At 51.4% G+C, this 12247-nt stretch overlaps 1 protein-coding gene across 1 annotated transcript in view; it reads right to left on the minus strand.

The window, feature by feature from the left end:
- zanl (zonadhesin, like) overlaps window positions 1–12247 on the minus strand; it is a 193978-nt gene that overhangs the window by 55350 nt on the left and 126381 nt on the right. Inside the window, exons 71-76 of the mRNA XM_085977081.1 lie at window positions 8505–8646; window positions 6964–7211; window positions 5517–5694; window positions 3828–3936; window positions 2930–3024; window positions 1526–1702 (exon numbers count right to left, since the gene is read on the minus strand). Of these exons, the coding sequence (XP_085833207.1) occupies window positions 1526–1702; window positions 2930–3024; window positions 3828–3936; window positions 5517–5694; window positions 6964–7211; window positions 8505–8646 (949 nt within the window). The remainder of the gene's footprint in view (window positions 1–1525; window positions 1703–2929; window positions 3025–3827; window positions 3937–5516; window positions 5695–6963; window positions 7212–8504; window positions 8647–12247) is intronic.

Here is a 12247-nt window from a genome sequence, read left to right on the forward strand (position 1 = left end):
AAAGATCCCACGGCCGCGGTGGGGGCGGGGGGGGTGGCGAGTTCTCCCCGGTGTCCTGGAGCCGATATTTATCCCTCAATCAACATCACAAAAACAGATGATCTGGTCATTATCACATTGCTATTTGTGGGAGCTTGCTGTGCGCAAATTGGCTGCCGTGTTTCCTACATTTCAACAGTGACTGCACTCCAAAAAGTACTTCATTGGCTGTAAAGCGCTTTGGGATGTCCTGACGATGTGAAAGGTGCTATAGAAATGCAAAGTATTTGAAGCAATTACTGTTGACCACAACAAACCGGAACCACAGAGGGTCCTGAGTTGAAGTGTGTGACTCCGGTGTACTGTTTCCTATCTCTCCCCCCTTCTCCTAATGGCGGCATCTCTGGGGGCCGCACCTTCCCCCCCGCCGCCCCCCCCGGTACCCTAACCCAGGTGGGAATTCCTCGTGTGTGAAACCAGACAGCGTTGGCGGGCTACTCGACTGCAGCGGCGTCACAAACCTGTCCTCATCCCGATTTCGCCAAACTCAGCCTATCCAGCCGCCGCCACCGCTGAAGGGCGAACTGGAGCGGCCGATTATTCTCCCCTCACCCTCGCCCGCCCGTCCCCGACCCCCCTCTCCACCAGCCCAGGGCACTGAGGCTAATTGCTGCTGCTGGCCTGGCTGAGCTCGGCCGACTATGCACAGGCCAGGGATGGAGGGGCTGGGATCTTCCCGCTCTATTTCGGGCGGCCCCGTTAATTTACTTGGCCTTCGGGAGGAGCTGGGCAGTGGCCCCCTTTACACCATTAGGGAAACCCAATAGGGCACATCCCATAATGACAGAATTCGTGTACGGTTGCCAGAGTGTCAGAACTACGAACAGGGCTGTTAGCTTTTATTACAAAAGGATTGCAGTGTAAGAGTAAAGACGTCTTACTGCAATTATACAGGGCCCTGGTGAGACCACACCTAGAGTACTGTGTACAGTTTTGGTCTCCTTACCTAAGCAAGGATACACTTGCCATAGAGGGAGTGCAACGAAGGTTCACCAGACTGATTCCTGGGATGGTAGGACTGTCGTATGAGGAGATTCTGAGTTGACTAGACCTATATTCCCTAGAGTTTAGAAGAATGAGAGGTGATCTCAAAATTCCGAGGGGGATTGACAGGGTAGATGCAGGGAGGATGTTTCCCCTGGCTGGGGAGCCTAGACCTGGGGGTCACAGTCTCAGAATAAGGGGTCGGCCATTTAAGACTGAGATGAGGAGAAATCTCTTCACTCAGAGGGTCATGAATCTTTGGAATTCTCTACCCCAGAGGGCTTGGTCGCTCAGTCATTGAGTACATTCAAGACTGAGATCGATATATTTTTGGATATTAAGGGAACCAAGGGATAGGGCGGGAAAGTGGAGTTGAGGTCGAAGACCAGCCATGATCTTATTGAATGGCGGAGCAGGCTCGAATGGCCAACTCCTGCTCCTATTTCTTATGTTCTTAGAATCGCGAAGAAGAGATCGGCGGGAGGTTGTCAGAGCTACTTACGGCAGAAGGTCCTGTTTCTCCAGGTTACGGGGACCCCAGCCTGGGCACAGAGGGCTGCGTAGGACTGCACGGCGAAGCAGAGTAGGACCATGTCGCCCTCAGAGGCGCACATGTCGTACACACAGTTTCCAAAGTACGTCTCCGGTGGAACCTTGCTGTGACACTCCTTGAATGGCCCTGAGGAGCGGAAGAGGAAAAAGACAGGGGGTCACGGGCGGACTGATTGAGGGATCTTTCACTTCCTCTCCGAACCAGGAACGGGGCAGAGGGGCTGAATAGTCTCCTCCTGTTCTTGTGTAACAGAGAGGGAAAGTGGGAATGGGGAGAGAGAGGAGAAAGTGGGAATGGGAAGAGAGGGGAAAGTGGGAATAGGAAGAGAGGATAAAGTGGGAATGGGAAGAGAGGGGAAAGTGGGAATGGGAAGAGAGGGGAAAGTGGGAATAGGAAGAGAGGATAAAGTGGGAATGGGAAGAGAGGGGAAAGTGGGAATGGGAAGAGAGGGAAAGTGGGAATGGGAAGAGAGGGGAAGAGGGAATGGGAAGAGAGGGAAAGTAGGAATGGGAAGAGGGGAAGAGGGAATAGGAAGAGAGGATAAAGTGGGAATGGGAAGAGAGTGAAAGTGAGACTGGGAAGAGAGAGATGGGAAAGTGGGAATGGGGAATAGAGAGGGGAAAGTGGGCTTAGTGAAGGAGGAGAGAAACGACCGGGAACAGCAGCGTAGAGAAGAGGGTGAAGGGGGAACAGAATGGGGGAGAGAAAGGGAGAGGACCATGGTAAAGGATAGCAAACTGAGAAAAACCTTGACAATGTACGGACTTAGTGAACATAGCCTGGCCATCAAAAAAGGCAGACACAGGCAGACCCGGCTGCCAAGAGAGGACAGGATATGCTCTCACTGCAGTCAGGGAGTGGTGGAGACAGAGATGCACTTCCTCACAACTTGCGGAAACTATCAGGACATGAGGGAGAATTTCTACCCAAAATTCACAAAAATATGCCCTGAATTCAAAAATTTGAATGACCTCCAAAAACTCCCATATCTATTGGGGGAACAGAGAAAATGTGTAACTATAGCGGCAAACTATGTTACGGCTTGCAGAGGGACAACCAGTGACACATTAAATCTGAGAAAAGGTTATATGCATATTATATGTGCGTATAGCTATGTATACATGGGTATACTTGTCTATACACTGTATGTCTAGATCGGTGTTTATGTGGTCAATCATACATGTATTTCTGTGCTTTGGCAACATAAGATGTATCTTGTCATGCCAATAAAGCAATTTGAATTGAATTGAATTGAATTGGAGGGAGAGTGGAGAAACTGGGAGCATGGAGAGTGAGGAGAATGGGAATATCAGGACAGCAGTTACCTGATTTCACCTTAAAAGTGTTTTTTACCTGTTGGATCCTTGATGAGCCCGCAGCTTGTTGATTGCTGAGCCTCCAGCTCGATGTCCTGGTCACATTTATCGATCCCGCCGGTGTTTGTGCACCTGCCCGGAGAAATAAGAGCAAAGGATGTGTCTAGGCAAGGAGAGAGCGCGAGAATGGGGCACCCTTCGCTCAGCCGCTTGTAGCGTCAGCCGTGGCTCAGTGGGCAGCACACTCGCCTCTCAGTCAGAAGGTTGTGGGTTCAAGTCCCACTCCAGAGACCAGAGCGCAAAAAGCTAGGCCGACACTCCCAGTGCCAGTACCGAGGGAGTGCCACACTGTCGGAGGTGCCGTCTTTCTGATGAGACGTTAAACCGAGGCCCCGTCTGCTCTCTCAGGTGAACGTAAAAGATCCCACGACAACTATTTCGAAGAAGAGCAGGGGGGAGTTCTCTCTGGTGTCCTGGGGCCAATATTTATCCCTCAATCAACATGACTAAAAACAGATGATCTGGTCATTATCACATTGATGTTTGTGGGAACTTGCTGTGCGCAAATTGGCTGCCGCGTTTCCCACATTACAACAGTGACTCCACTTCAAAAAGTACTTCATTGGCTGTAAAGCGTTTGGGACGTCCTGAGGTCGTGAAAGACACTGTATAGTCTTTCTCATGTTGAGATTCTCCGAGCAGTTGGAAAGACGACAAGAAGCCTATGATGAGCTTGTTTGGAAAACAGACAGAACATTTTTGGCGAATTGAAAAAAACTCCAGATAATTTGCATTTTGACAGCGCCTTGCATGAGCTGAGGATGTGCCAAAGCGTTTTACAGCCAATGAAGTACTTTTTGAAGTGCAGTCGCTGTTGTGATGTAGGAATAGTTCGTTGAATTACAGAGTGGGATAAGTGGCAGACCATCACTTACCCTGTGGTATTGTCAGGTACCATCCAGCTCTCCCCCAGCTCGTTACTGGTTCCGGCCACACTGCCATCAGGCTTCAAGTTGTCATCAGTTTTATTTCCATTGTAGTTTCCTGCAAGGAAGAGAGAGGGATATTTCAACAACGACTGAACTGAAGGTCAGGGACTCGCAGCACGGGTTAGATACAGAGTAAAGCTCCCTCTACACTGCCCCATCAAACACTCCCGGGGCAGGTACAGCGCGGGTTAGATACAGGGTAAAGCTCCCTCTACACTGTCCCTTCAAACACTCCCAGGGCAGGTACAGCATGGGTTAGATACAGAGTAAAGCTCCCTCTACACTGTCCCATCAAACACTCCCAGGGCAGGTACAGCATGGGTTAGATACAGAGTAAAGCTCCCTCTACACTGTCCCATCAAACACTCCCAGGGCAGGTACAGCACGGGTTAGATACAGAGTAAAGCTTCCTCTACACTGTCCCATCAAACACTCCCAGGGCAGGTACAGCATGGGTTAGATACAGAGTAAAGCTTCCTCTACACTGTCCCTTCAAACACTCCCAGGGCAGGTACAGCACGGGTTAAATACAGAGTAAAGCTCCCTCTACACTGTCCCATCAAACACTCCCAGGGCAGGTACAGCACGGGTTAGATACAGAGTAAAGCTCCCTCGACACTGTCCCATCAAACACTCCCAGGGCAGGTACAGCATGGGTTAGATACAGAGTAAAGCTCCCTCGACACTGTCCCATCAAACACTCCTGGGGCAGGTACAGCACGGGTTAGACACAGAGTAAAGCTCCCTCTACACTGTCCCATCAAACACTCCCGGGGCAGGTACAGCACGGGTTAGACACAGAGTAAAGCTCCCTCTACACTGCCCCATCAAACACTCCCAGGGCAGGTACAGCACAGGTTAGATACAGAGTAAAGCTCCCTCGACACTGTCCCATCAAACACTCCCAGGGCAGGTACAGCACGGGTTAGACACAGAGTAAAGCTCCCTCTACACTGTCCCATCAAACACTCCCGGGGCAGGTACGGCACGGGTTAGATACAGAGTAAAGCTCCCTCTACACTGTCCCTTCAAACACTCATAGCTTGGGACTACACTGCAAAGCACACCTTGGGCCTATGGGAAGCAGAAGAGTACATGACATTGGTAAAAGGCCTCGCCTCCCTCCCTATCTCTGTAACCTCCTTCAGCCCTACAACCCTCCGAGATCTCCGCGCTCCTCCAATTCTGGCCTCTTGCGCATCCTTCGATTTTCTATCGCTCCACCATTGGCGGCCGTGCCTTCAGCTGCCTGGGCCCCAAGCTCTGGAATTCCCTCCCGAAACCGCTCCGCTTCTCTCTCTCCTCCTCTAAGACGCTCCTTAAAACTGACCTCTTTGACCAAACCTTTGGCCACCTGTCCTGATATCTCCTTCTGTGGCTCGGTTTCAACGTTTTGTCTGATAATCGCTCCTGTGAAGCGCCTTCAAAACGTTTTTAACTATGTTAAAGGCGCTATATAAATGCAAGTAGTTGTTGTTGTGGTTGAAGGCCCCCTCCTGCCAAGCTGCCGACACGCTACCTCCCCCACTCTCACCGAGCGCCTTTCGTTCCTACATCGGCCGGACAGACGCAGCCTTTCCGCGGATCTGGCGCGCGAGACTCCCGTTTCCCCGCCCCCCCGCCCCCGGAGCTTACCGCAGAGCCCGCAGAGCTGTCCCACGTAGGAAGACGGAACGGTGACGTCCACGTGTTGGTTCCCGTCGTACCGCACCCGCAGGCCGAAGCCGGTCTCCAGCGAGACGTAGCCCCCGCTGATTCGCATCGTCAGCTTGCCGTCCAGCAAGACGGGAAGATTAACCCGCCGCCCGTCCAGCTGTGCGGGGAGGAAACAGCGTTAGCGACTGATAACTGCAACCGGCAACTTACAATGGCGCCCTGACGGTTTTCCAAAATGGCCTCCCTGGTTCCCAGAATGCACCAGGAGCTCTCCCATTGCCACTGACAACCTCCAGAACGTTAAAAAAACAGTACTTCAAAATATTGGAAGCTCCCAATCAATAAAACCTCTTGCCCGTTGCCGAAAATGCTCTGCAGTCACTCAGAGAATGTGTAATGAGGTCCAAGTCTCGTTTTATTTGATTCAGAAGCAAGGTGAAGGGAGAAGATGTGTCGGACACTGTCAAAGGCCGAAAGGGGGGTGGGGGGCAGGCGAGGCGAGTCGAGAAGCAGCCGTGAGGTGGCAAACCAGCCTGGGCATTAAAACCCTCGTCGTACAGGAGGGGAGGCCAAAGGGAGGTGAGGAGTTCCACAGTCTTGGAGCCCCTCTGAAAGAATGAGTGCGATTGGGAGATGGTGTGAGGAATTGAGAAGTTGGGGGGTGGGGGGTGGGGGGGGGGGGGGGAGGTGGGAAATGGTTGCCTTCTTGTCGGGCTTTTCGATCAACAAGGTGCTTGTTGGGAAGCTGAATGCTGGGCTGCTGTGAGTCATTTCAGACGGGAACACCACTGATACATAGCATTACATAGAATTTACAGCACAGAATCAGGACCATCTGGTGTTTATGCTCCACACGAGCCTCCACCCACCCTACTTCAGCTCACCCTCTCAGCATACCCTTCTATTCCTTCCTCCCTCATGTGTTTATCTAGCTTCCCCTTAAATGCATCTCTGCTGTCTGCCTCAACCACTCCCTGTGGTAGCGAGTTCCACATTCTCACCACACTCTCTGGGTCAATTCATTTTGATCTAGAGGGAACAACTGGGATATACACTGTATTGATTTCTTTGTGGGTTCAATGATGAGACATTTATGAAAGAGAATGTCTTTTAATCTAAAGTCTGTTCAACTCTTTATACAGCATTCAGGAGACACCATTATGCTAGTGATGCATCTAGAACGAAACTGAAACTAAACTAAAACTGCCTTGCTTGTCTCTGTGTCACATGCCCTCTGCTGGTCAGGCACAAGCAATCAATACATGCAATCATGCTATTAAGGCATCATAATCGAACAGGCAAATACCATCTCTATTTGCTGATATTACATACACCGGCATGGAATTCGTGATACTAAAGACTGGTCAACAAACCGAAATTAGCCAAAGAGAAAAAATGGGGGGTTCCCCGTGGACCCAATACTCACGATGACCCTTCGGCTCTTCATTATGGTAACGCGATGGCCGTAGGCTTCGACGTGGACGGCCTTCACGTAGGACACTTGCTTGTTGCGGCCTCGGTGCTCGTTGCTGGCTGACACCCTGAAGTCGGGCAGGCCGGAGGAGGCGTGGCAGAGCTCGGAGAGGGTGTAGGTGCAGGTTCCCATGAACTGGTGGACCACTTTGTCAAACGTGATGTAGTGAGGGTCCCCTGACGCACTGCAGGTTTCACGGCCTGCAGCAAGAGATAGAGAGATTCAGGTCAACTGTCTGAACCTTGACCCCCGCCTTTGACGGCATCCTCCCTGACGGACCAAACTAGGGGTGGACATAGGAACAGGAGAAGGTCATTCAGCCCCTCGAGCCTGTGGTGGCGAGTCCCACATTCTCACTGCTCTCTGAGTAAAGACGTTTCTCCTGAATTCCCTATTGGATTTATTCTAAGAACATAAGAAATAGGACCAGACTGATACCTGGGATGGCAGGAATGACGTATGAAGAGAGATTGGGTCGATTAGGCTTATATTCGCTAGAGTTTAGAAGAATGAGAGGGGATCTCATTGAAACTTATAAAATTCTAACAGGACTGGACAGACTAGATGCAGGAAGGATGTTCCCGATGGTCGGGGAGTCCAGAACCAGGGGTCACAGTCTAAGGATAAGGGGTAAGCCATTTAGGACTGAGATGAGGAGGAATTTCTTCACCCAGAGAGTGGTGAACCTGTGGAACTCTCTACCACAGAAGGCAGTTGAAGCCAATTCATTACTATATTCTAGAAGGAGTTAGATATATTTCTTAAGGCTAAAGGGATCAAGGGATATGGGGAGAAAGCAGGGACAGGGTACTGAATTTGGATGATCAGCCATGATCTCATTGAATGGCGGAGCAGGCTCGAGGGGCCGAATGGCCTACTCCTGCTCCTATCTTCTATGTTTCTATGTAGGAGCAGGCCATTCAATAAGATCATGGCTGATCTTCTCCTTCAACTCCACCTTCCCGCACTATCTCCATATCCCTTGACTCCCTTAATATCCAAAAATCTATTGATCTCTCTCTTAAATATACTCAACAACTGAGCCTCCACAGCCCTCTGGGGCAGAGAATTCCACAGGTTCACCACCCTCTGAGTGAAGAAATTTCTCCTCATCTCAGTCCTAAATGGCCGACCGCTTATCCTGAGACTGTGACCCCTGGTTCTAGACTCCCCGACCATCGGGAACATCCTCCCTGCATCTACCCTGTCAATCCCCTTAAGAATTTTATACATTTCAATGAGATCGCCTCTCATTCTGCGAAAGTCTCGGGAATATAGGCCCATTCTACTCAATCTCCCTTATTGGTGACAATCTTATATTGATGACCCCTAGATTTGGGCCTCCCGTACAAAGGGGAAACATTACGCCCAGAGCCCCGCGTGCTTTTTTTTTTTTGTTTAATCGACTTGTGCTGCCACCTTCAAAGGTCTGTGGGTTACATGAACCCGCTGGGCGTTGTTGGTCTGTTTTGGTGGCGCTGGTTAAGCCTTACCCAGAGGGTGGCAGCCGTACACTCCGTCCTGCAGCCCGCAGCTCTCTTGGGGCTTGCACCCTGCGTGCCTGCAGCTTATGGCGTTCACTCCGTGGCACAGGCACTGCTCGCTGCAGCCGGTTTTATACCAGGTCTCGTTGGGCTGGAGAGAGAGAGAGAGAGAAAGAAAAGGAGAGGGTTGGCGTTTATACCGCGCTTTTCAACCATCTCGGGGACGCCCCCAAAGCGCCTCGCAGCCGAAAAAAAAAAGCACCGCGCGGCCGCCAATTTGCGCACAGCAAGATCCCGCAAAACGATTTGAGATAAATGACCGGATCGTAGAAATGGAAAACCTACGGCGCAGAAGGAGGCCATTCGGCCCTTCGTGCCCTTTGTCGGCTCCCTGTAAGAGCAGTCGGGATTAGTCCCATGCCCCCGCTTATTGTCCGTAACCCTTTAGATCGTCTGTTTGTTTTTTTTTAGAGTGGTGTAGGTTGAGGGATCAATGTCGACCAGGACTCCCCTGCCCTCCTTCAAAATAGTGGCCGTGGGATCTTTAACATCCACCTGAGAGGACAGAGGGGAGTCCTCGGCTTAACGTCTCGTACGAAAGACGGAGCAGTGCTCCCTCAGTGCTGGCACCCCAGTCAGTGTGCAGATATCTCCCTGAGAGAGAGGGACTGAGAGACCCCAGTCAGTGTACAGATATCTCCCTGAGGGAGAGGGGCTGAGAGACCACGGTCAGTGTACAGATATCTCCCTGAGAGAGAGGGACTGAGAGACTCCAGTCAGTGTACAGATATCTCCCTGAGAGAGAGGGACTGAGAGACCCCAGTCAGTGTACAGATATCTCCCTGAGGGAGAGACTGAGAGACTCCAGTCAGTGTACAGATATCTCCCTGAGAGAGGTACAGAGAGACACCAGTCAGTGTACAGATATCTCCCTGAGAGAGAGGGACTGAGAGACTCCAGTCAGTGTACAGATATCTCCCTGAGAGAGAGGGACAGAGAGACACCAGTCAGTGTACAGATATCTCCCTGAGGGAGAGGGACTGAGAGACCACGGTCAGTGTACAGATATCTCCCCGAGAGAGAGAGGGACTGAGAGACCACGGTCAGTGTACAGATATCTCCCCGAGAGAGGTACAGAGAGACACCAGTCAGTGTACAGATATCTCCCTGAGGGAGAGGGACTGAGAGACCATGGTCAGTGTACAGATATCTCCCTGAGAGAGGTACAGAGAGACACCAGTCAGTGTACAGATATCTCCCTGAGGGAGAGGGACTGAGAGACCACGGTCAGTGTACAGATATCTCCCTGAGAGGTAGAGACTGAGAGACCACGGTCAGTGTACAGATATCTCCCCGAGAGAGGTACAGAGAGACACCAGTCAGTGTACAGATATCTCCCTGAGAGAGAGGTACAGAGAGACACCAGTCAGTGTACAGATATCTCCCTGAGGGAGAGGGACTGAGAGACCACGGTCAGTGTACAGATATCTCCCCGAGAGAGGTACAGAGAGACACCAGTCAGTGTACAGATATCTCCCTGAGGGAGAGGGACTGAGAGACCACGGTCAGTGTACAGATATCTCCCTGAGAGAGGTACAGAGAGACACCAGTCAGTGTACAGATATCTCCCTGAGGGAGAGGGACTGAGAGACCACGGTCAGTGTACAGATATCTCCCTGAGAGAGGTACAGAGAGACACCAGTCAGTGTACAGATATCTCCCTGAGGGAGAGGGACTGAGAGACCACGGTCAGTGTACAGATATCTCCCCGAGAGAGGTACAGAGAGACACCAGTCAGTGTACAGATATCTCCCTGAGGGAGAGGGACAGAGAGACACCAGTCAGTGTACAGATGTCTCCCCGAGGGAGAGCGACTGAGAGACCCCAGTCAGTGTACAGATATCTCCCCGAGAGAGGTACAGAGAGACACCAGTCAGTGTACAGATATCTCCCTGAGGGAGAGGCACAGAGAGACACCAGTCAGTGTACAGATATCTCCCTGAGGGAGAGGGACTGAGAGACCACGGTCAGTGTACAGATATCTCCCTGAGAGAGAGGGACTGAGAGACCACGGTCAGTGTACAGATATCTCCCCGAGAGAGGTACAGAGAGACACCAGTCAGTGTACAGATATCTCCCTGAGGGAGAGGGACTGAGAGACCATGGTCAGTGTACAGATATCTCCCTGAGAGAGGTACAGAGAGACACCAGTCAGTGTACAGATATCTCCCTGAGGGAGAGGAACTGAGAGACCATGGTCAGTGTACAGATGTCTCCCCGAGAGAGGTACAGAGAGACACCAGTCAGTGTACAGATATCTCCCCGAGAGAGGTACAGAGAGACACCAGTCAGTGTACAGATATCTCCCTGAGGGAGAGGAACTGAGAGACCATGGTCAGTGTACAGATGTCTCCCCGAGGGAGAGGGACTGAGAGACCCCAGTCAGTGTACAGATATCTCCCTGAGGGAGAGGGACTGAGAGACCATGGTCAGTGTACAGATATCTCCCTGAGAGAGGTACAGAGAGACACCAGTCAGTGTACAGATATCTCCCTGAGGGAGAGGAACTGAGAGACCATGGTCAGTGTACAGATGTCTCCCCGAGGGAGAGGGACTGAGAGACCCCAGTCAGTGTACAGATATCTCCCCGAGAGAGGTACAGAGAGACACCAGTCAGTGTACAGATATCTCCCTGAGGGAGAGGGACAGAGAGACACCAGTCAGTGTACAGATATCTCCCTGAGAGAGAAGGACTGAGAGACACCAGTCAGTGTACAGATATCTCCCTGAGAGAGAAGGGACTGAGAGACTACAGTCAGTGTACAGATATCTCCCTGAGAGAGAGGGATTGGGAGACTCCAGTCAGTGTACAGGTATCTCCCTGAGAGAGAGGGACTGAGAGACACCAGTCAGTGTACAGATATCTCCCTGAGGGAGAGGGACAGAGAGACACCAGTCAGTGTACAGATATCTCCCTGAGGGAGAGGGACCGAGAGACACCAGTCAATGTACAGATATCTCCCTGAGGGAGAGGGACTGAGAGACTCCAGTCAGTGTACAGATATCACCCTGAGGGAGAGGGACTGAGAGACCCCAGTCAGTGTACAGATATCTCCCTGAGAGAGAGGGGACTGAGAGACTCCAGTCAGTGTACAGATATCTCCCTGAGAGAGAGGGGACTGAGAGACTCCAGTCAGTGTACAGATATCACCCTGAGAGAGGGACTGAGAGACTCCAGTCAGTGTACAGATATCTCCCTGAGAGAGAGGGACTGAGAGACTCCAGTCAGTCACAGATATCTCCCTGAGAGAGAGGGACTGAGAGACCCCAGTCAGTGTACAGATATCTTCCTGAGAGAGAGGGACTGAGAGACACCAGTCAGTGTACAGATATCTCCCTGAGGGAGAGGGACTGAGTGACACCAGTCAGTGTACAGATATCTCCCTGAGAGAGAGGGACTGAGAGACACCAGTCAGTGTACAGATATCTCCCTGAGAGAGGGACTGAGAGACACCAGTCAGTGTACAGATATCTCCCTGAGAGAGAGGGACTGAGAGACTCCAGTCAGTCACAGAATCATAGAAATTTACAGCACAGAACGAGGCCATTTGGCCCATCGTGTCCGTGCCGGCCCACAAAGAGCCATCCAGCCTAATCCCACTTCCCAGCTCTTGGTCCGTAGCCCTGCAGGTTACGGCTCTTCAAGTGCATATCCGAGTACTTTTTAAATGCAGTGAGGGTTTCTGCCGCTA

Source organism: Somniosus microcephalus, unplaced genomic scaffold, assembly GCF_052327205.1.
Source record: "Somniosus microcephalus isolate GS21.2 unplaced genomic scaffold, FLI_Smic_1.0 unresolved_chr4, whole genome shotgun sequence".
NCBI lineage: Eukaryota > Metazoa > Chordata > Chondrichthyes > Squaliformes > Somniosidae > Somniosus > Somniosus microcephalus.